General features: G+C 42.5%; 1 protein-coding gene across 7 annotated transcripts in view; it reads left to right on the top strand.

Moving 5' to 3' along the window:
• Window positions 1-1,614, top strand: part of VCAN (versican) — a 131,927-nt gene extending 130,313 nt beyond the window's left edge. For all 7 annotated transcript variants that reach the window (XM_053408706.1, XM_053408709.1, XM_053408708.1 and 4 more), the window contains one exon: window positions 233-1,614. In XM_053408706.1, coding sequence (XP_053264681.1) covers window positions 233-363 — 131 coding nt within the window. In that variant the 3' untranslated portion in view covers window positions 364-1,614. The remainder of the gene's footprint in view (window positions 1-232) is intronic.
• The last annotated feature ends 17,367 nt before the right edge of the window (window positions 1,615-18,981 follow it).

Genomic DNA, 18,981 nt, shown 5'->3' on the forward strand with positions numbered 1-18,981 from the left:
TAGCTCAACTATTTGTGCTCCCAGTTTCACAGACTGTACCCTCGTTGAATGTAATGTGTGAACACCCATGTTACCTCCATGCCCTCTCCTCCACCACACAAAGACTCTACGCTGGTCAGGAAATGTCCGAACCTGAGTTGTGTGTCTAACACAGTGCATCTCTTCATCATGCTTCTAGTTTTGCTGGCATGCTTACAACATTTTCCTTCTTTTCTTTCTCTTTTGTTTCCAGCATCCTCATTCCAAAGGACTTACTCTAAGAAATATTATTATAAACATTCTTCACCAGGAAAGGGAAACTCATTAAATTCATCAAAACATTTTCATCGTTGGATCAGGACATGGCAGGATTCAAGGCGCTGAACGCACTCTGGCAAAAGCGGGATGTTCTCCATGCCAGCCAAAGTCCTAACTTAACTGTGCCTTTTTAAAAATCAATTATAGGAGTATTACCAAGCATTTTTATTTTTTTGAAAACTTAAGGACCTCAGAACTCTCAGCACACATCTGTGATTGCTACAAATGCAAAAATCGAAAAGGGAGACATTGCCAGCCATCTATAGCATGTTAATGTTCATATGTCATTGATGAGGGAACATTAGAGTCCCTGTCCCAGCGTCCTATAATAATTAAAACTCTTCCATTTTAGCACCAATGATAATGTAAATAAGATGATTTAATGGTGTTTTAATGTGTGTTACGTTAAAAGAACAGCAACCCTGTATATACAATGAAATGTCACACTAAGTTCAAGTTTATTTATGGCTATTTGGCCTCAGAGGTCTTTAATCGGTTTTTGTTTGTTTGTTTGTCTTGAGGTACTTCATCAGACTGAAAATAAGTGTAAATTGCAGTCTGCTCTCTCTTTTCTTTTTGTAACCATGGGAGAAAACGGCTGTTGCAATGGCTGAAGATGAGCAAAGAAGCAGAGGAACACTGCTCTTTCCCAGCAGAGGTCCATAGAGAACTGTGTGATGAAACCTTACACATAAGGAGCACAGCAAGCAGGAACAACCCTGAACAATGGACTGCAATGTGGAACTTGACTTGCGTCCTTTTCAGCATTGGCACTGATTGAAAAGGGACTTACCTGGAGGACTTTTTTTAAAAAATGACAAGGAGGGCCTGTAGGAATAACAATAATGATAATGATAACAATAATAAGTGCTAATACAATAAATCTCAACCAGGGCCACTTTTTTTTTAACGACGACTTTTACAACACTAACCGTGGGTCTACATTACAGCTCTCTGCATTTTAAGATGGAGATACGATAGACCTACAACTTTTGTTGTACAAAAAAACCCGAACAAACGAAAAAGTAAATAATTTTGTATATATAAATATATATAACCATTTTTAATCCTTTTATAAAGTAATGAATGTTTGTGTATGAATGCTGCAGCTGTGAAGCGTACCTAAATAAATGAAGTAAGCCATACTGATATAATTTATTGGATGTTCTTTTTATCTTGAAATAGCTTGGTAGCTTGTTTTCAGCCTCCAAGCTCATCCTGGTGCATTTGGGAGAACTAGAGTTGGCTTCAAATGTTTTTGACTTGACTTGAGAGAATATATCTATATCTATATAATAAATGGGATCATGAGTGAGAGCTGTGTGACTTGTAAGCAATCAATACCTTGACTTGTGAATAATCTCTGTGTTCCTAGAACTATTGTAGATTTTTCTGCCTAACAGGCCTAGTATAAGGAGGGGATATGTCTCCTTAGCTCTTCTTGATTCATCTTCCATGGCCAGGTGGGGTACACTAATTGCAGAAAGTGGTACTTTCAAGGGCTAGGCTGGGTTGGTACTTTCAAGGGCTAGAAGTATCTTATCTCCAGGTCCATGCCATGCCTGGGGAGCAAGGGTGTGTCTTCCCTCTCCACACTTCTGGTATGCCTTCCTCACCTCCAAAGTTGCCACTGCCCACACAAGAGTGTGACATTCTAATCTGGCCTTGTGCATCAAGTCTAACACAGGACAATTTCTGAATTTTATCTGGGATATTGACCACACAAAAATGGGTCTGCTCTGCATAGATGCCTGGTGATATCAGAGATGCAGTATAGGCATTCCAGTAGTATGCAGAGGGACGTAATGTACGCTCTCTGTGTCAGGCACAAATGGTGGATCTTTGAACAAGTATGGTCCTATCTGGCCCAAAAGAATCCCCCCAGTTGCAATATTCTGTTTTTAGCTTTGTTGAGAAGAAAAGATCTGAAATGTTCTGACCAAAAACGTATTAAAGAAGAAAAATATTCTAGTTGTATCAGTACATGTGAAGTTTGTAAGTAGAAGGTAACATTAATCAGTAAGGGCTAGCTGATAGACTGACCTCTTCATAATCCAATTCTGTTGTGTACGTTTAGTATGTGATGTAGCTATAGTTGTGAACAGAGCTCATGTGTACTCTCACAAGTCAGGAAACTGGCCCTGGATTGGTGCAGCAATGTGTCTTCACACATAAATGTTGTGCGGCTAGAATTTCATATAGATGCAGCCTCAAGTGGTGTGGATTATTTACTTGTAAAGGCCTTCCTCTCAAGTCCCAGGTTATGGTCTGAAGGCACATTTTGCTGACACTAAGCAACTCAGTGCCTGGATGGGAAGACTTCCTGGGACCTTTGGTGCCATGATAGAAGAGAGGCGGGATAAAATGTAAGAAAACAAATAGTAACTCTGATTTTGGCATGTTCCCCTAGGTAGTTTACAGTTTCCCACTGCCTGAAACCTCTTTCAGCTGAATTAATGCACCCTGAGAACTTGTGGTAACCATAGACTGATTAAATAATGTGTGAATCTATGGTAGATTAACACAGTTTCTTTCCCCTGTGCAACAATCTGCAAACAAAATATGGAGGAATCTAAAAGAAACTGGGCCATTTATTAAATGAGCTTCAAGACAATGATGCACAATATCTGGCTGGCAAAAAAACAGAGTTGGAGAGGAGTGGTGAGATCCCATTTCAGGTGCCCTGTTGTGTGATGATCAGAAGCAAAACTGAACCATGCTGTGGGAAATAGGTGTGCTAACCTTCCATGTTAAGACAGAGGTAGTTGGCAGGTAAGCTTGCTCACCAAAGGTATACAATGAGCATAAACAATATATAGCTTCATTTTGTTGTACATTCAGTAGCTTCACTCTTACAAAGGCCCAGGGGTTCCCAAACGGACCAGTTTTGTGAAATATAAAATCACATTGAGAAGAATCATGGTCTCTCATAAAAAGCTACCACTGTTTTGAACTGTACATTTCTTTCCTTTTCTATACCCATAATACTTTTTTCACTATTTGTATTCTATTTTGTATGGTGTGTAATGTGAATGTTTTGGGGTTTTTTGTGAAAGAACTTTAGAAACCTTGTTAATTTTTTATATATATCAGCTTCTGGCTCACCAAAGAAATCTTGTTTTGCTCTACTGTGATATGTTCTGTTTATTGCATGTCTTCAAATTTAAGTCTATGTAATGTCAAGTTCTACTGATGAGTCAAGTCAAATAACCAAGAACAACAAATACTGAGTGATGCAAACACTTTCATAACTTTTTTCTACATTTCTAATAATAACTTTTTAGCTGATTAACCAGGGTCAATTTTTTTGATTGACTTTTAATGGGAAATTGATTTGACCATAGTCAATTAGATGCAGGTAATTTATGAAATCTGTTTTATAATATACCATATAAATATATATATAAATATAAAAAATAAATCTTGTGTAAACTGAGATTATTCTCAATAAACAGTATATATATGTCCTTTTGTACAAAAATACACTAGTGTAGGTTTTATCACTGTTTTTCACCATTTGTACTGAAACAGACATTTTGATCTTGTTGGTACCAACACAAGGATTACTGCTGTTATTCCTGAGACTCACTGACAAATCAAGGTAAGTGGGGGAGAGGGAACTGAAGAATTGCTGAACCTCAGCTCAGCCAAATAATAATACAAAGACTTCAAAGGATTTGAAAGTGGGGATATACTTTGCAAAGTAGAGGTGCTCTATCATTACAAAATAAAAAATAAAATCATTTGGCATTGTGCTAAGTAAGTGCATGTATTTCTGAGTCATGCCTGCCCTCCTTCTTAGTTGATTTCTTTGTGAAGGTTGGTCTTTGAAACAGTTTGCCAGTCTTAGTGAACATGTGCACTGTCTGGTCCTTACACCACCATGGTTGCTAACCTTTGGCCCCCCAGATTGGAGCTAGACTACAACTCCAATCTTCCCTGACTATTGGCCATGCTGGCTGGTGCTGATGGGTGTTGGGATACAATGGAATCTAGAGGGCCACAGGTTAACCTGCTTTACACAATAAGCCCATGTTCCCATTCTCAAAGTCAGTGGTCTGGGGCATGGGTAGGAAAACTAAGGCCCAGGGGCTGGATCTGGCCCAATCGTCTTCTAAATCCGGCCCGCGGACGGTCCGGGAATCAGCGTGTTTTTACATGAGTAGAATGTGCCCTTTTATTTAAATTGCATCTCTGGGTTATTTGTGGAGCATTGGAATTCGTTCATTTCCCCCCGTTCAAAATATAGTCTGGCCCCTCACAAGGTCTGAGGGACTGTGGACCGGCCCCCTGCTGAAAAAGTTTGCTGACCCCTGGCTCTGGGTAATGATCTCAGTTCACTGAATCAAGGTTTGCTGGATCAAGAGCAACCTTTTAAGTCCTTGCACTCTTGCTTGTCCCTCCTCTTGTCTCTTTTACATCTCATTTCAAAGAAGGTACTAGGAATGCATGAACATTTTCGTGCTAAATTCTTTGTGCACAATCCAAGCAACCACATCCAAAAGACCAGTGGTTTCTGCGTTCTCCAAGGGATTGTGCACCAGACACCCACCAGCCCTCAAAGGGCTCGCCTTCACCATTGCCTGATCCTGTTTCCATTCAGTGGCCTATTTACCTGGGTTTGGAGAAGGAGGGTACAGTGGCGGAGCTTCATGCTCCGGCCCTGGGGGGGGGGGTGGAGAGCAGGTGGGGGCAGGGCTGGTGTGCACCCTGGGGGCGTGGCACGCCACCTGCAGGGGCGTGGTGCCCAGAGCGGGCGGGGTGTGTGTGCAGCCGCGATGGTACCCCACCGGGATTGCACTGCCAGGGGCTGTGCACTCCCTCCGCACTCTCCTCCGCCACTGGGAGCATGCTTCAAATGTGGTGGCAGGCATGCCAGCTCCTTATCAGGCTATTTTACCACCAAGAGGGTTCACAATATTAAGTTTCAGCATCCCTGTCAGATATCTGACGCCCTGTGTGCTCCTTATCCCTAAAGTCTGGCTAAACCTCCTCTAAGCCAGCCATGCCCAGCCTGTGGATTGCAGCCCACTGGGCAAGTGGGTCGTGGACTTGGTAAGTAAACCCCAAATAATTATTGCATTTACCGGTAATCCCTAACTCATAGGATGAATATCCCTTACAGCTTTTTGTTTGGCTGGCCTATTATAATGATGTGTTGACACTTGTAACTGAACATCAGCGAAGCCCAAGGCTTACATTTTAACACATGGGAGCTGCTTGCTGGTGGCAGAGCTGTTGACAGTTTGCCACAGGCTGCTCATGCAGGGTGTGCATAGGTGCCTGTGATGTGCAGGTGCTTGTCACCAGATCTGCTGCAGGGAACAGCTTGTAATTGAGCCAAGGGTGATCTGAAGTTTGCTTAGGTGAAATAATAATTAAAAGCATTAGCCGATGTAACAATAATGATTTGAGAGTATGTCTGACAACCATCACTGACCAACTCATCGGCAAAATGCAAGCTCAGCCATCCCACTGATGCTTGCCAAAATGGACTCTATTGTAAATAGGATTAAAAAGCTTACTAGTTCATTATATCTAACGCTGCTTGAGTAACGTTTTAGAATAAAAATTGTACAGCTTACGGAGCAATATCCTGCAATTAGATGGTTGGTGTTTTTACGTTCCCATGAACAAAACTGAATAACTTTGTAAGTACTATAAATATTTCAACAAATTCCACATTAATAGAAGCATTAAGTAAATTTTTGTTGAGGTGGTTATAAATTAGGCAAACGTGCAGTTAAAATGCACACAGCCAATGGCTGCCAAAGACCAAAGGTCCAAAATTCATGTGACAATAAAACGAAGGGTCAACCTACCAAGTAAAATTGGACTTGTGGGTTGCCACACCAAAACAGATGGGAACTACTGCTCTATGTCACTTCTCTCTCTTTTTCTTTGTTTCTATGCTGTCACTTTTGGGTTGTTCTTCCCTTAATCTGCATTTCCCTCTTGTTCCACTGACTTCTCCTGTCTGCTTTACTAACTCTTTTACTTAGTTCCATTAACATTGCAACACATTGCCAAAGGCTCCATTCCATCTTCTGTTTTTTTCTGTTCGTTTACCCTGCAATAGTTCATTGCCCACTGATTTAACACTCTACTGGGTCTTTTGTTCATTTAATTTAAAGATAACCTTGAAAAATATAAGCACTGCTCACATGTTCCCTGAATGCTTGTACAGGGCAGAATGGGATTGAACCAGCTTGTGTACCTCCTGGACCTATGAGTGCTTGGTGCCATGTCTACAAGAGCCTAAAGCCATTCAAACTGTATGAGCGATAGGCTCTGTTAATGTGATTGAGGACCTTTGAATGGGCAGGGCCCACAATCAAATGAACAGGTATGTTTGGGTGTGCAGTTCATATACACACTGGATCTGTCAGACATGCCAAACACGTATACAAGGCAGGAAGAAGATTGTGAGTAGGCAACACGCAACACAAACCCAGAGAACATCTGAACAGGGCTATAGTTGTCCTACAATATGCTTTCAAAATATACTTCAGCAGCTGCAGGGTACGAAATTGCATGGGTCTGCTTTAGGCAGAAGATGCAACCCAACTCAGAAATGATTAGAACAAACCTGGCAAGATCAGTGTCTTCATGCTGTGGCAGTGTATTGGAAATAAAAGCTGACTTGTGAGAACCTGTGTTGATATCTGCAGCATGCTCTCAGCTTCCCACCACACACATTTACAGAGCTGAGTGGTCCAAACTCTCTCTGTTAATGGACACCTACATTTGCTTTCCTACATTATGTTTTAAGTTATGGGCGCAATCCAACACCACCTCTTTGTTTATAGGAAAGGTTTTATACACATAAATACAGAACTTGAAATGAATAAATGCCAAGAACACCAGGATTTGCTGAATAGCACCTGGGTTCTCAGCATGCCTTAGCTTTAAAAGGAAGTGGACAAATGCATAAGCCCTTCCTGTGCTATGTTTGTATATATGCAAGAAGAACATTCCTTCGATTTCAAAAACGTAAGCGTGAGATGTCTGAAAGACTTAGGAAACTGCTGTTTTCCTGCAGCATATACTGAACACCTCTCCTTCCGACGCTACCTTGCTTCTCGCTTTCCTTCTCTCTTCCATACACCCACCCACAAAGCATGCACATCTCTTTGCAGAGAAACAGAAAGGTAACAGCTCACAGGACCATAGGGAGTCAGTCGCTGGTCCATTTTGCTCAGTTTTGTGCACACTTAGTGGCAGAGGCTTTCCAGGTTTTTCTGCAGGGAGTCTGTTCCAGCCCAACCTGGAGATGTCAGGGATTAGAACCTATAAACGGTAAACCACCTTGTGATCCTCAGATGAAGGGCAGCATATAAATTTAATAAATAAATAAACCTGGGACAGTGGCGGAGCATATGCCAGCGCTGCCCAGGGTGGGCGCCCTCCCAGCATAGCTGTCAAGCGTCCCTTATTTGGTGGGACAGTCCCTTATCCCAGCACAATGTCCCGCTGCTGTCCCTTATTGATGATGTCCCTTAAATTTCCCGGGTTTCAAAGGAAGCAGCTCCTCTCCCTCCCTCCTTGCCGACCAGGGAGGAGGGAGGCTCCAACTGTGTTGCTTGGCTGCGTTGCTCACCCAATAAGAAGTCTAAGAATGACTGGGGGGGTGGAGCTTGCATGCCTTGTGTTGATCAAATCAGCTGCGTTGCCTGGGGACTCGCCTTTGCTCAGCGTTTCCCAGCGGAGAGGTGACGGTGGTTTTCCTTGAGGCTTGAGGCTTCATTTGGCTGTTGGCTGGGCTTTCTGCCTTTGGCTCAGAGGGGCTCAGAACTTGAACATACCTGTGCTTGGAAAATCCTTTATTTTGGCTGCTGATCCCTTATTTTCGAGGCTGCTGGTCCCTTATTTTCAAATCTGTAAGTTGACAGCTATGCCTCCCAGCCGTGGGATAGCTGCTTGGGTGCCCGGAGCGGCGCACTCACACTGAAGCCAGGGGCGGAGTGAGCCGCCCATGGCAGACATTCGGCGCACACCCGCCAGTGACTCCCAAGCCTCCCCCAAGCTGTCAAAATGAAGGGGGAGGGGGGAATACCGCTGGTTGCGGCTCAGGGTAGGCTCAGGGTAGGCTTGGGAGTCGCAGGTGGGCGGCACGCCAAATGTCACCCCCCTCAGTGAGGGCACCCGGGGTGGTTTGCCCCCCCCACTCCTTCCTACGCCCCTGACTTGGAACCGTCTGCATGTAAAGTTGTATACAGTGGTACCTTGGGTTAAGTACTTAATTCGTTCCGGAGGTCCGTTCTTAACCTGAAACTGTTCTTAACCTGAAGCACCACTTTAGCTAATGGGGCCTCCCATTGCCACCGCACCGCCGGAGCACGATTTCTGTTCTCATCCTGAAGCAAAGTTCTTAACCTGAAGCAGTATTTCTGGGTTAGCGGAGTCTGTAACCTGAAGTGTATGTAACCTGAAGCATATGTAACCCGAGGTACCACTGTATGCTGTACCACTGAGCTGTGCCCACTCACCCAAAGCACTAAAATACAGCCTCCCCAAAGTTTTGCAGCATCCTTCAAGTCACAGGTTCAAACTCCAGTCAGAGGAGTTGAGGTAGTAGCGCTGGTTTGACTCGGCAAAATATAGCTTCATATGTGAAAATAATAGTCCTAGAATTCGGACAGTTTTTTTTTTACTCAGGATGAAAAGATTAAATAAATAGCCTGAAGCATACCTGCTGAAATGTAGAGGTCAACTGCACATTATATACAAATGCACATAAGCTTCAACTTTGTATTTTTTTCCCTTCCTGAAAAGCAGTCTTGAGGGGCTGCAATGTTGCACAGTGGAAGAGCAGTGTGGGGAGCCTGCTTAACCCTTTCCCCACCAGCCGTATTGTCAATTAAAACTGCCTGCCCACCACAGCTCCCCGTGCACTTTCAGATGCATGATTACTCTCATCAAATGCATCTTTCACGCTGCAATTTAGAAAAGGAGCTTGGGACAGGCATGATTGTAACTGAAAAACAACCAGCACAGAAAGGAACATAGGAATCTGCCTTCTACTGAATAAGACCATTGAGCAATCTAGCTCAAAGTAGCCTACTGTCTCCAGGGTTTCAGACATACCCCTTCCTGGAGATGCTATGAATGGAATCTGGGACCTTCTACATGCAAAGCATGTGTCCTGCCATTGTGCTAGAGTCCTCTCCTTTCAGCAATCACTTCCCCACTCCTGCACCCAAAAGCACAGCTTTTAATTTCCAAGGCTGCTTTTAATTAAAAAACAACAACAACAGAGAGAGAGAGAGAGAAGAAACAAGGTTTAGTACAGGCATTTGTGTGTATATTTTTGCCCCTTAAGCTCAAATCCCACCAAAGTCTGTATAATATAAACTAATATAGTTTAACTTACTTAGACTGTGACATTGCTTTTCACTAACAGCACAAAGCATGGGAAAACTTGATCATTTCTAAATACACATTTTTTATTTTACAAAAAGTTAATTGTGTTGCAATGAAGGAAAAAAGCCAAAATTAATAAGGAAGCTTTTTAAAAATAATAATAATAATAACTTGATGGCTCAGGATAGCTTTTTGATTCACGGCGCCAGAGTCTCTTCCAAATGCAGTCCCTCTGCGTCCAAGAAAAGGAGTGAAAGCCAAGAAACAGTGCAGAACCATCTGGAGGTTATTAGGGTTTAAATCCTTGTGTTGTAGGAGTGATGCCTCAGACAAAGCAAATTTGCGCCAGCAGCTGAACAATAGCTATCAGAAAACAGTGCCAGGAGGACCACCCCAACCTGTCACAGGGCCCTGAAACAGCCTTTCTTTCTGTAGGCTGAAGGCACAGGCATTGAGGGACCACCAGAAAAAGGTTGCTGTCACTTCCATATCCTAGCATGAAACTACTTCTTCTATCCTGGATGTTGGTACTAGGACTCTTGTCCCTATTCCCCACCTCCCAGATTGGTGCATTGTGGGTGGATTCTGCAATATGTTCTTGGCATAATACTAATGCATTCGGATGGATTTATTCTGCTTTCCTCTTTAATTATTTCTTAAATTTCTATACCACTCTTCATCCGAAGATCACTGGGCGGTTTACAATATAAAAACACCAAAAAGCAAAGGCAGACTTTGGCAATATGGCGCCCTGAGCGAAGACAAAATCCCCCTCCCCCGAATATTTCTTATTTTAACAATAATTCCTTTTGGTACAGTTGCTTATTAACAGGTATTCTCAGTAAGTACCCATATAAAAATAGGTTTCTTCTTCTCCTTCTTCTTCTTCTTCTTCTTCTTCTTCTTCTTCTTCTTCTTCTTCTTATTATTATTATTATTATTATTATTTTGTGCTCCGTCGGTTCAGAGCCCTGTGGAGGGGAACCGCCTGCACCCACCCAAAATCCGGCACTGCAAATTACATTCCATAGTAAAACTGCAACAACAACCCTGCCCCATCCTTGAATCGCTACCGTATCATTGCTCTCTGGTTAGCACAGTAAACGCAAGGCAGCACCACCCAGAACATGTGTGGTCTGAAAAGCTATGTGATTTCAGCAGGACATTCAGTGATTGGAAATGAAGCCATAAGAGTGCTCTGAAATTTTAGTAAGCGCAAATGCTGTAAAAAGTGGGATTGTGTATGATTGCCCCGACAGCATCATGAGTACAAATGAATTCCCAATAATTTGCACATTTAGTAAAAATAAAAAGTAATAATAAAAAAGTATAAAATGAGTGGACATCTGGAGGGACCCCTTGGCTACAATTATCAACCTGGGCAGGTAGCCCACTGAGGTGAAGGTGTAAACACTGATCCTAAACATCTGCTGCCTTGCTTCGAGAGTAAATCCTGAGGAAAAACCTGTACCCGCTGCCTTGTGGGACATCTATGGGAGAAGAAAAGCTAAGGAATAAACCCTACACAAATCCTGAGTAGGGACTTTGGATAATGTATGGCAAATTCAGGAAAACAACGTTATAATACAGTACACACTTGAAGTAATGGATTCAGCTGCTGCAAAGGCCCTGGAACACGTTCCGGTGAACTGAGAAATCCTAGTTCTGTTGAAAAGCCATGCCTATTACGGAGGTACAGTGGAAAGACTGTTATTTCTGTGAGCTGATCTGCCACACGTAGGTTTTAATTTCCTTCAAGAAATGTGATTTTGAACACATTATTTTTAACTTCCACACACTGTAATTTGAGCATGCAACCACTAGATGTCAGCCACAGGAGGCTTTATTGCCTTGGATCTGTTAAGATTGGTTTTGGAAAGGGCGAGGGTTGGCTGCTGAATGGAAGAAGGGTAACTGTTTACTCATAACACCTACTTGCCGAGAGGCATTTATCTCCCTTTTAGAATTCAGGGAAAGCCTTCCACTGGTTATTATGAAAATGAATTTATTCTCACAGAGTCCAGCGAAGTGGGCTATAGTCACTGCATTTGGAACAGCCACAGCTGGAGTCTCCCAGGGTCCAAAGTTTCAAAACAACATTGTTAATGGGTGCGGCTTGCAGTTTGGAGCCATAATGGAAGGGACACGTTGTTTTCATTTTGAGGAGAGGCACTCCTCCAGTCAGATTTAGGAGGGGACATGGGGCCCCCACTTTCCAATTTACTTTTGTGACATTGACATTGACATTGACATAGATCTGCCAATGGAAGTAGACCCGGGTATATTTTCTGTTCCTCAGCTACTACTGTTTTCCCACAGATAATGTGGAACAAAAGCACATCATTTTCAAAAAGTGGAAATACATGTGTTACAACAACAGCAAAGTCAAAATGTATTGTGTGACTGGAATCATAATTTTATACCGCTACAAAGGAAAATGGGAAGTTCAAAACCCAAGGGGTTTCATACCAACATGATGAATTTTGTATTGTCCAGCATAGGACTGTAAAATGGTTAATGCATAAAACTTGATTCTGAATGGATCTACACAGTTCTGATGCAAATATGGAAACGAAGAAGATGGGGCTGCTTTACTGAAGCAGTAACCTTTATGTCTGAATATTAAAAGGTTATGTATAAATTATCTGATTGTGGAGAGGAGAGTCAGACATTAATAGCCTTTGCCTGAGGGCACTGCAAAACAGTTTCTCTGCCAAGTAAACTTATTAAATAGCCTTTTAATCAAATCAATAATTCACAACCAGTGGATAATGTTACAATGAGCTGAGACGGAGTCAAAGATTAATAACACAAAGAGTGTTTTGGAGGAAGGCTACTCTATCGCTGATGTTGCTTCAGATGTCATCTTAGCTGGAGAAATACATTTTTGGAGTGGGAGGAGTTCCTTATTTTTTCCATGTCCAGTCATGATCAAGACCCAGTGCTAAATGCATTACTTTCCTGTAAATCTTGTGGTAATATAGTGATAATTTTAATACCTGGTGACACACCTGTAACATGACTGACAACACAATATGTTTCCTTAGAATAAATGCCACTGAATTCAGTGGTGCTTACTCCCATTAAAGTCTGCACAGGATTGCAGCCTCGGCTGTGAACCTACATATACATTCCTGCCTCATTTTTGCCACAGTCATTGCTTCAGTTCTTAGTAGGCCTCAGTTCTGGAGTTGTGGAGAAATGGTTGCCCCCCAACCCACCACACCATTACCTCAGAATGAGTCTTTGAAAATATAGCTGTCATAACCTGTGCTAGACTTTGCTGGTTTGGAAGACAGCAATGAAGCAAATACATGACACACATTAAGCTTATAATGATGGTGAGTCACTGTCCAGCTATATCAAGCTGCGGTGGACACCATCTTAAAAGCCTTAGAAAAAGGAGGGAATGGCCCAATAGATTTTCTTCACTGTTGGAAAGCAAGAAAATCTTCCAAAGGTATTCTAAGATTTGACAATGGCACAAGCAAATATATTATAAGAGATATGTGTCGGAAATAGGGCACTTTGTCCTATTTACTTGGTGCAGGATTCTTCTTTAGCTGTTGCAGAACAAACAGTGTCTTGTGCAAGTGCTAAAGGCCTGGAAAGAACTAAGCTGCCAATATGTCATAAGTGTAATTCATGAGCAAATAAAGAATTGTAGACACATAGAGAAGTGTTTTCCTGTGTAAATGTTAAGGTTCACTCCTCTGCAACATCTCCTGTACTTACTTACTTACTTACTTACTTACTTACTTACCTACCGTACTTACTTACTTACTGTACTTTTCTATACTGCCCTTCATTTGAGGCAGTTTTCCTTTAAGTTACAGGATTTCTCCCTCTATGTCTCTCTCTCTCGCTCTCTCTTTCTCAACCATTTTTAGATACTCAAGACAAGAAAGGAGTAAAGAGCCTCCCAGGCTTCACACCTTGCCTTACTTTACTAAGATATCCCGGAGAAGAAACAGAGAGGCACATTGTGAGAACAGAAAATTTTGATTAATTGGCTTTGCTGTGTGGCCGTGTGTGTGTGTGTGTCATATAAAACCAGCTGCAATTGCCTGGCCAAACCAAGATGATCACAGCCAAAAATGTCAAGGAAAGTGTTTCTGGTCTCCTTTTTTCCTACCACAGTGGGTCTGAAATAGTCATAGAAAATTCCTCTTGAAGGTAACTGCAGAAATGTTCTGTGTAAATGTTTTGTTTAAGGGTGGGGAGAGGGAATCACCTTCCTCACACACCCTAGAAAAATGTTGGGGAAAGTGGTACGTTATTTTGGACGTTTGCTTCAACACCGAGGACAAAGACGCACTGTTACTTCGTTTTACTGGTTGGCTGAGTTGCTTGGATGGTTTTTGCCAAGGACAAGCTTATACAGCTTATTCAGTCTACACAAGGAAGCATGTACTTAACTCTTCCATCGAAATCAATGGGACTTGAAAGTGCTTAATGTTGGCTGGATCACACCCATCAAAAGAAAGAAATGACAGACAGAAAGTAAGAAAGCCTTGAAATACTTCTTTCCATCTCCCTCAGTCTAAATTTAATCTGCAGGCTGCGGTAGGTTATGTGAAATATGTTTGCCATGTGTGGAGATTGCATGTGTCAGATCTGGTAACTTTCAGCAGTTGTGTGTAGAAATTGGCACAGCCAGTCTAGGCACCCTCACTCACTACCTGAGGAAGTAACGTGATTTGATGTTCAACGAAGGCAACCTGGTATGAGTTAATCACCAAAAAAAGACATGTAAACCAGCCCAGAGTTGCTCCTACTGTCAGGGGAGGGAAACCTTCCCAGCTGGTGGGTCACATTCCTTTCTGGGGGGCCACACACCAGAGCTGGGCAGGGCCAGAGACAAAAAATGGGTGGAGCACTGGATGCGACTCTTATTTCTGTACAGTAGACTACATTCAGATGATGCACACATCTCCCTTTGTCCAGGCAAGCAGGAGCCATTATCACAATTCATTCATGCACACATTTCAGCCAGAAGAAATCTCTTGAGGAAGCTGCAGAGCAGGACTAGAGAGGGTTGTTCCCTGGAGAGACGGGATGTGGTTCAGGAAGAGGCATGGCCTGCAGGTAGACCTGAGGGCCTGAGAAAGGTGCCTGGAGATTACCACTGGCCCCTGGGGCTGAGGTTCCTCATGACTGCTTTAATCCAAGGTCAATGGACCCTGTCATGTTGCACAAGGAGAAGAGAACCCTCGGGTGTATTTTCCTTTGCTACAATGTCTTGGTTCCCCCTTCACTTTGTATGTTCATAAAATATTCTGTTTACTGTCTGCATAAATTATTCTGGCATACCCAGAGAAGAAAGAAGGATTTTCTAGGTGTATGACTTGGCTGGACTGACCATCTAAACATAGAGCAGAATGCTTGGTTAAGCTCTTCTCTTGGAAAAGCAAGGGATATGGCAACCATGGCAGTGTGTAAAAGATTTAATTATGTAATTAACAGTAGTCATTCCAAAAACAGTTCACAATGGTAAACAGCAACCACTTTGACTTAATCAAGCTGTATGAGTACAGAAGTATGCATATATTCAAGATTCATACCCACATCCACTCAGTTCTTCATGAATTTCTAAAATTCAGTATGAAGCCTCTGACTGTGCACAAAACCTTTCCTGTAGTTTTGTATACTGGATGGTTGGTGGATGATAACTCATCGGAAAAGAAGGACACCCTCTTTCCACAAGCTCAGAGGGATATTCCAGGGTGTGGTCTGAAGGCATGTGATGCAGCAACCTTGCTGAAGCGAAACAGGTGTGGGTCTGGCTGGTGTCAGCATGGCAGACTGCCTGGGAACTTCATGTACACCAGCTTGGGTTCCACAACGGAATAAAGTTGGGTTGTAAACAAATAACAACTCTTCTTAAGTGTGGCTACTTCGAACATTCTGGCAGTGACCGTCTGTTCAAGGATTCAGCTCTGGCTCGATTTGTGCTGGGTCCAGTTTAACGGCTGCAGTGTCAATAATATACATATTGCTGCATTAGAGGTTGGCTAGCTTGCTGTGCCTCCTGACATGGCAAATTGGCACTACTTGCTGAAATGGTGCCACCTCATCCCTGTTTCAGCAGTGCAGCTCAAAAAGTGGCTGTTGCTGAGCCTGGAGAGGAACTGGTGTCAGATCATAGCTTGATGCCAGCAATTGTAGCATCATTTGAGTGCTGGGAGCCTCACACCTGCTGAATAAACTTTTAAGGTAGTGTTTGTTCTGTTCTGTTTTGTTTTTGCAGAGAGGGCAAAATTGTCAGCAAATTCAAATATTTGCACGCTCTCCTTCCTGCAGCTGGCAGAGTCAGGACTGCAGCAGCATAAAGAATGATGCTTTTTTCTAGTCCTTAATGTGTTCTATATCTGAACAGGCTCAGCATCTAGACCACTGGGCTGGTTATAACTGTGGATGTGTGTGGTCTGGATCCACATTGGATCTGCGCTCATGAAAGTTATACAGTCCCTTAATTCTGGCTGTTTTTTAGCGTGTGAAGTGCTGCTCAAAAGGTACACTATTGGGGAAGAAATATCTGGGTATTTATATTATTTAGCATCATTTGCATAATTTATAGTTTCTTAAGATTTTTTCCCCTTTCCAATTCCCACAGCATACTCCTATATTGAATTAAAAAAGAAAAAAAACCATTTCCATACCACCACTTCCCTGTTTTAAAAACTGAACTTGGTATAAATGGAGCACGTCTCTTCGTACTGGAAACGCAAGAACCTTTACAATAAACTGTTACCACATACCGGTAATTTATTTTTACAATATGAGGCTATGTTAATTGACATACCTCAATTAATACAAAACACAGTTTAGTATAACTTTATGTAGATGTTTATTTGGTAAACAGATGAAAGAGAAACAGGTCCCATTCCAGTATATCATCAGTACTGGGGAAACATCTGCATTGGTGTAGCTCTCAAACGTCAGGATCTATTCTGAACCACCTTAAGCAATAGCCTTATTTGCATTTCACTTTAAACCATGGTGAAAATGATATAAGCTATGAAGGTGAAGCTGCAGCATGCTCAGGCATGATGTAAAAATCATGAGCACTTTGCTCACCTGTTGCTTCCATGCTGCTAGGATCTAAGCCATGGTTTTGCTTAGCATTCTATCCGAACCTGGGTTTGTGGTTTGTTTCTCTCCACATAAATCATGAGCTCTAAGTAATGTTTGTTCTTAAGTTAGTGCTTGTGTTTGTTTGTGGGAAACAAACCCTGAGCCTGGGTTCAAATCACTAAAGCCAACCAATGCTTAGCTACCAGTGGTGCAGCACGAGGGATGGAATCCTAAACACATGTATTACTAATAATTTTAATGATAATAATGATAGCAATAGCATACACCACCTTTCATCTCAAGAAGACATACCAAGGTAGCATTAGGAAGTAAGCGGAACCTACTTCTGAGTAAATAGGCATAAGATTGCACTGCATGCAACCTTGGGAGGCTTCTCAGCAAAGTCTGCTTCACATGGATCTTGGCAAAGGATAAAAGAGAATAGCCCCATATTTGCCATCCTCAGCTACCTGTAAAGTGTGGAATACAAATGTGATGAATAAAAGACAGATTAAAAGTGCATGCAGACCTTTCATAGAAGAATTCCCTTGAAGTTCTGTATATGGCTTTCTCTAGAAGCAGCATTCAAATTCACTTCATCTCTCTCTCTCTGTGTGTATCTGTTAAACTAATGTGGTTAGTTGTACAAGTTTTTACCTCCCCCACCACATGCCCAATTATAGTACTTTCAAAAAGCAGAGTGGAGCTTTCCCCGATGGCTCTAATGGAATACTTAAATACTTTATAAAGGCAGAGCCATGATCAGAAACACTGACCTGTGTTGAGTGTGCTGGCCCACAAGTGTGAAATGGATAGGCAATCCGATATGCTGGAAACAAGACTCTTCGATGTCAGTAAGATTTCTAGGGCACCCAAAACATGTTTACTTAGGCAAAGGATACTTGCCAAACCTATGAGGAGTAGGAGAAGACTGGAATGTGTTTCTCAGAGATCCAAAACAATGCACAGAGGATGCTTCTAGATGGGGGTTAAGATTGCATCATTCAGATATCACAAAAGAACTACTGGCAGTTTTTAAAAGAGACTTTCTGGATTCTTTCCAAGAAAGTATAAATCAGGGTTAAACAAAGGGTGGTAGGGGTGGGGAGAAGCTGGTATTTTGCTGTCAATAATGGAGTGTAGGTGCTGTGAAAAAATGGTCTGCGTGCATCCATCCCACAATATACTCTTGTCTGGAATGATCTGAACTCTATTGGAATGTAGAGTAAGAGTGAGAATTCCATAGAGACAATGTGTGTGATACTATCCAGAGCTACTAAACTTACATTACTCAAAGGTGTTTTTGAAAGATCTGTAGTGCATGTATGCCTAAATATATGGCTATATTTTCACTTCAGATAAAGCTGTTGATGCTTCAGGTAACCATGGTTAAGCAAAAGAAGTTCAATAAAGCACAGATATATATATTCTGTAAGGATACTATTTTTATTATTTATGGAGGAGCAATTTGACATATCCCAGAGATGAAGCATATCTGACTTCCTAGTGGTTCCTTGGAATAATGCACACTTTATGACTACACTGTGGCTTCCGCTAACCCTCTGTGATAGAATTCTTACAGTGCAATCCTAATTGCGTGTTGAGGTCCCCAATCCACCCCCCAAAATAACTCACAACGGACACGTAATTTTTTGTTTAAGATTTTTGGCATGATTTTGGCCACAACTTTATTAAAATACAAACTGTGAGTGGTTGTTTAGGCATTGGTTAAGACTATCTGTCCCCCCGCCTGGGGACAGAACTGACTTTCGGGCACCACCGAAAGACAGTGCGGGGGAAAGCAAGTCGGGGAGGAATTGGGGCTGAGACACAGCCCTCAACTCTCACCCGCCTGCTCCCCGAAGGCTTGCCGGCCCTAGTCCCATTCCAGGGATTGGACGAAAAGATGGCAAGCCCCAGGATTCCTTTAACGGAATTCCCTTTCCGCAGCAACCATGGAGGGGCAGGCCCAGCCTATCCTAACCCCTCCTCCACCAGATTTATAACCAATGCCTAACCACAACCTTACAAGTTGTGACGATTTGCTACGCAGTAGGCAAAAACCACCCAGCCAGCCAATTTGCCAGGTGGAAAAATTCCTACCAGGCCCCTGCTCAAAGGCAGACGACCCCATGACAGGCATAGCAAGGTCAACGCAACAACCCCTTATTCTAGGGCGGGTGGGCGGGTGATCCGTTGCACGCAGCAAAAGAGAAAGTAGAAGGCTGCGTGCAGAGTATTTAA

This window comes from Podarcis raffonei, chromosome 11, assembly GCF_027172205.1.
Source record: "Podarcis raffonei isolate rPodRaf1 chromosome 11, rPodRaf1.pri, whole genome shotgun sequence".
In the NCBI taxonomy this organism is placed as follows: Eukaryota; Metazoa; Chordata; class Lepidosauria; order Squamata; family Lacertidae; genus Podarcis; species Podarcis raffonei.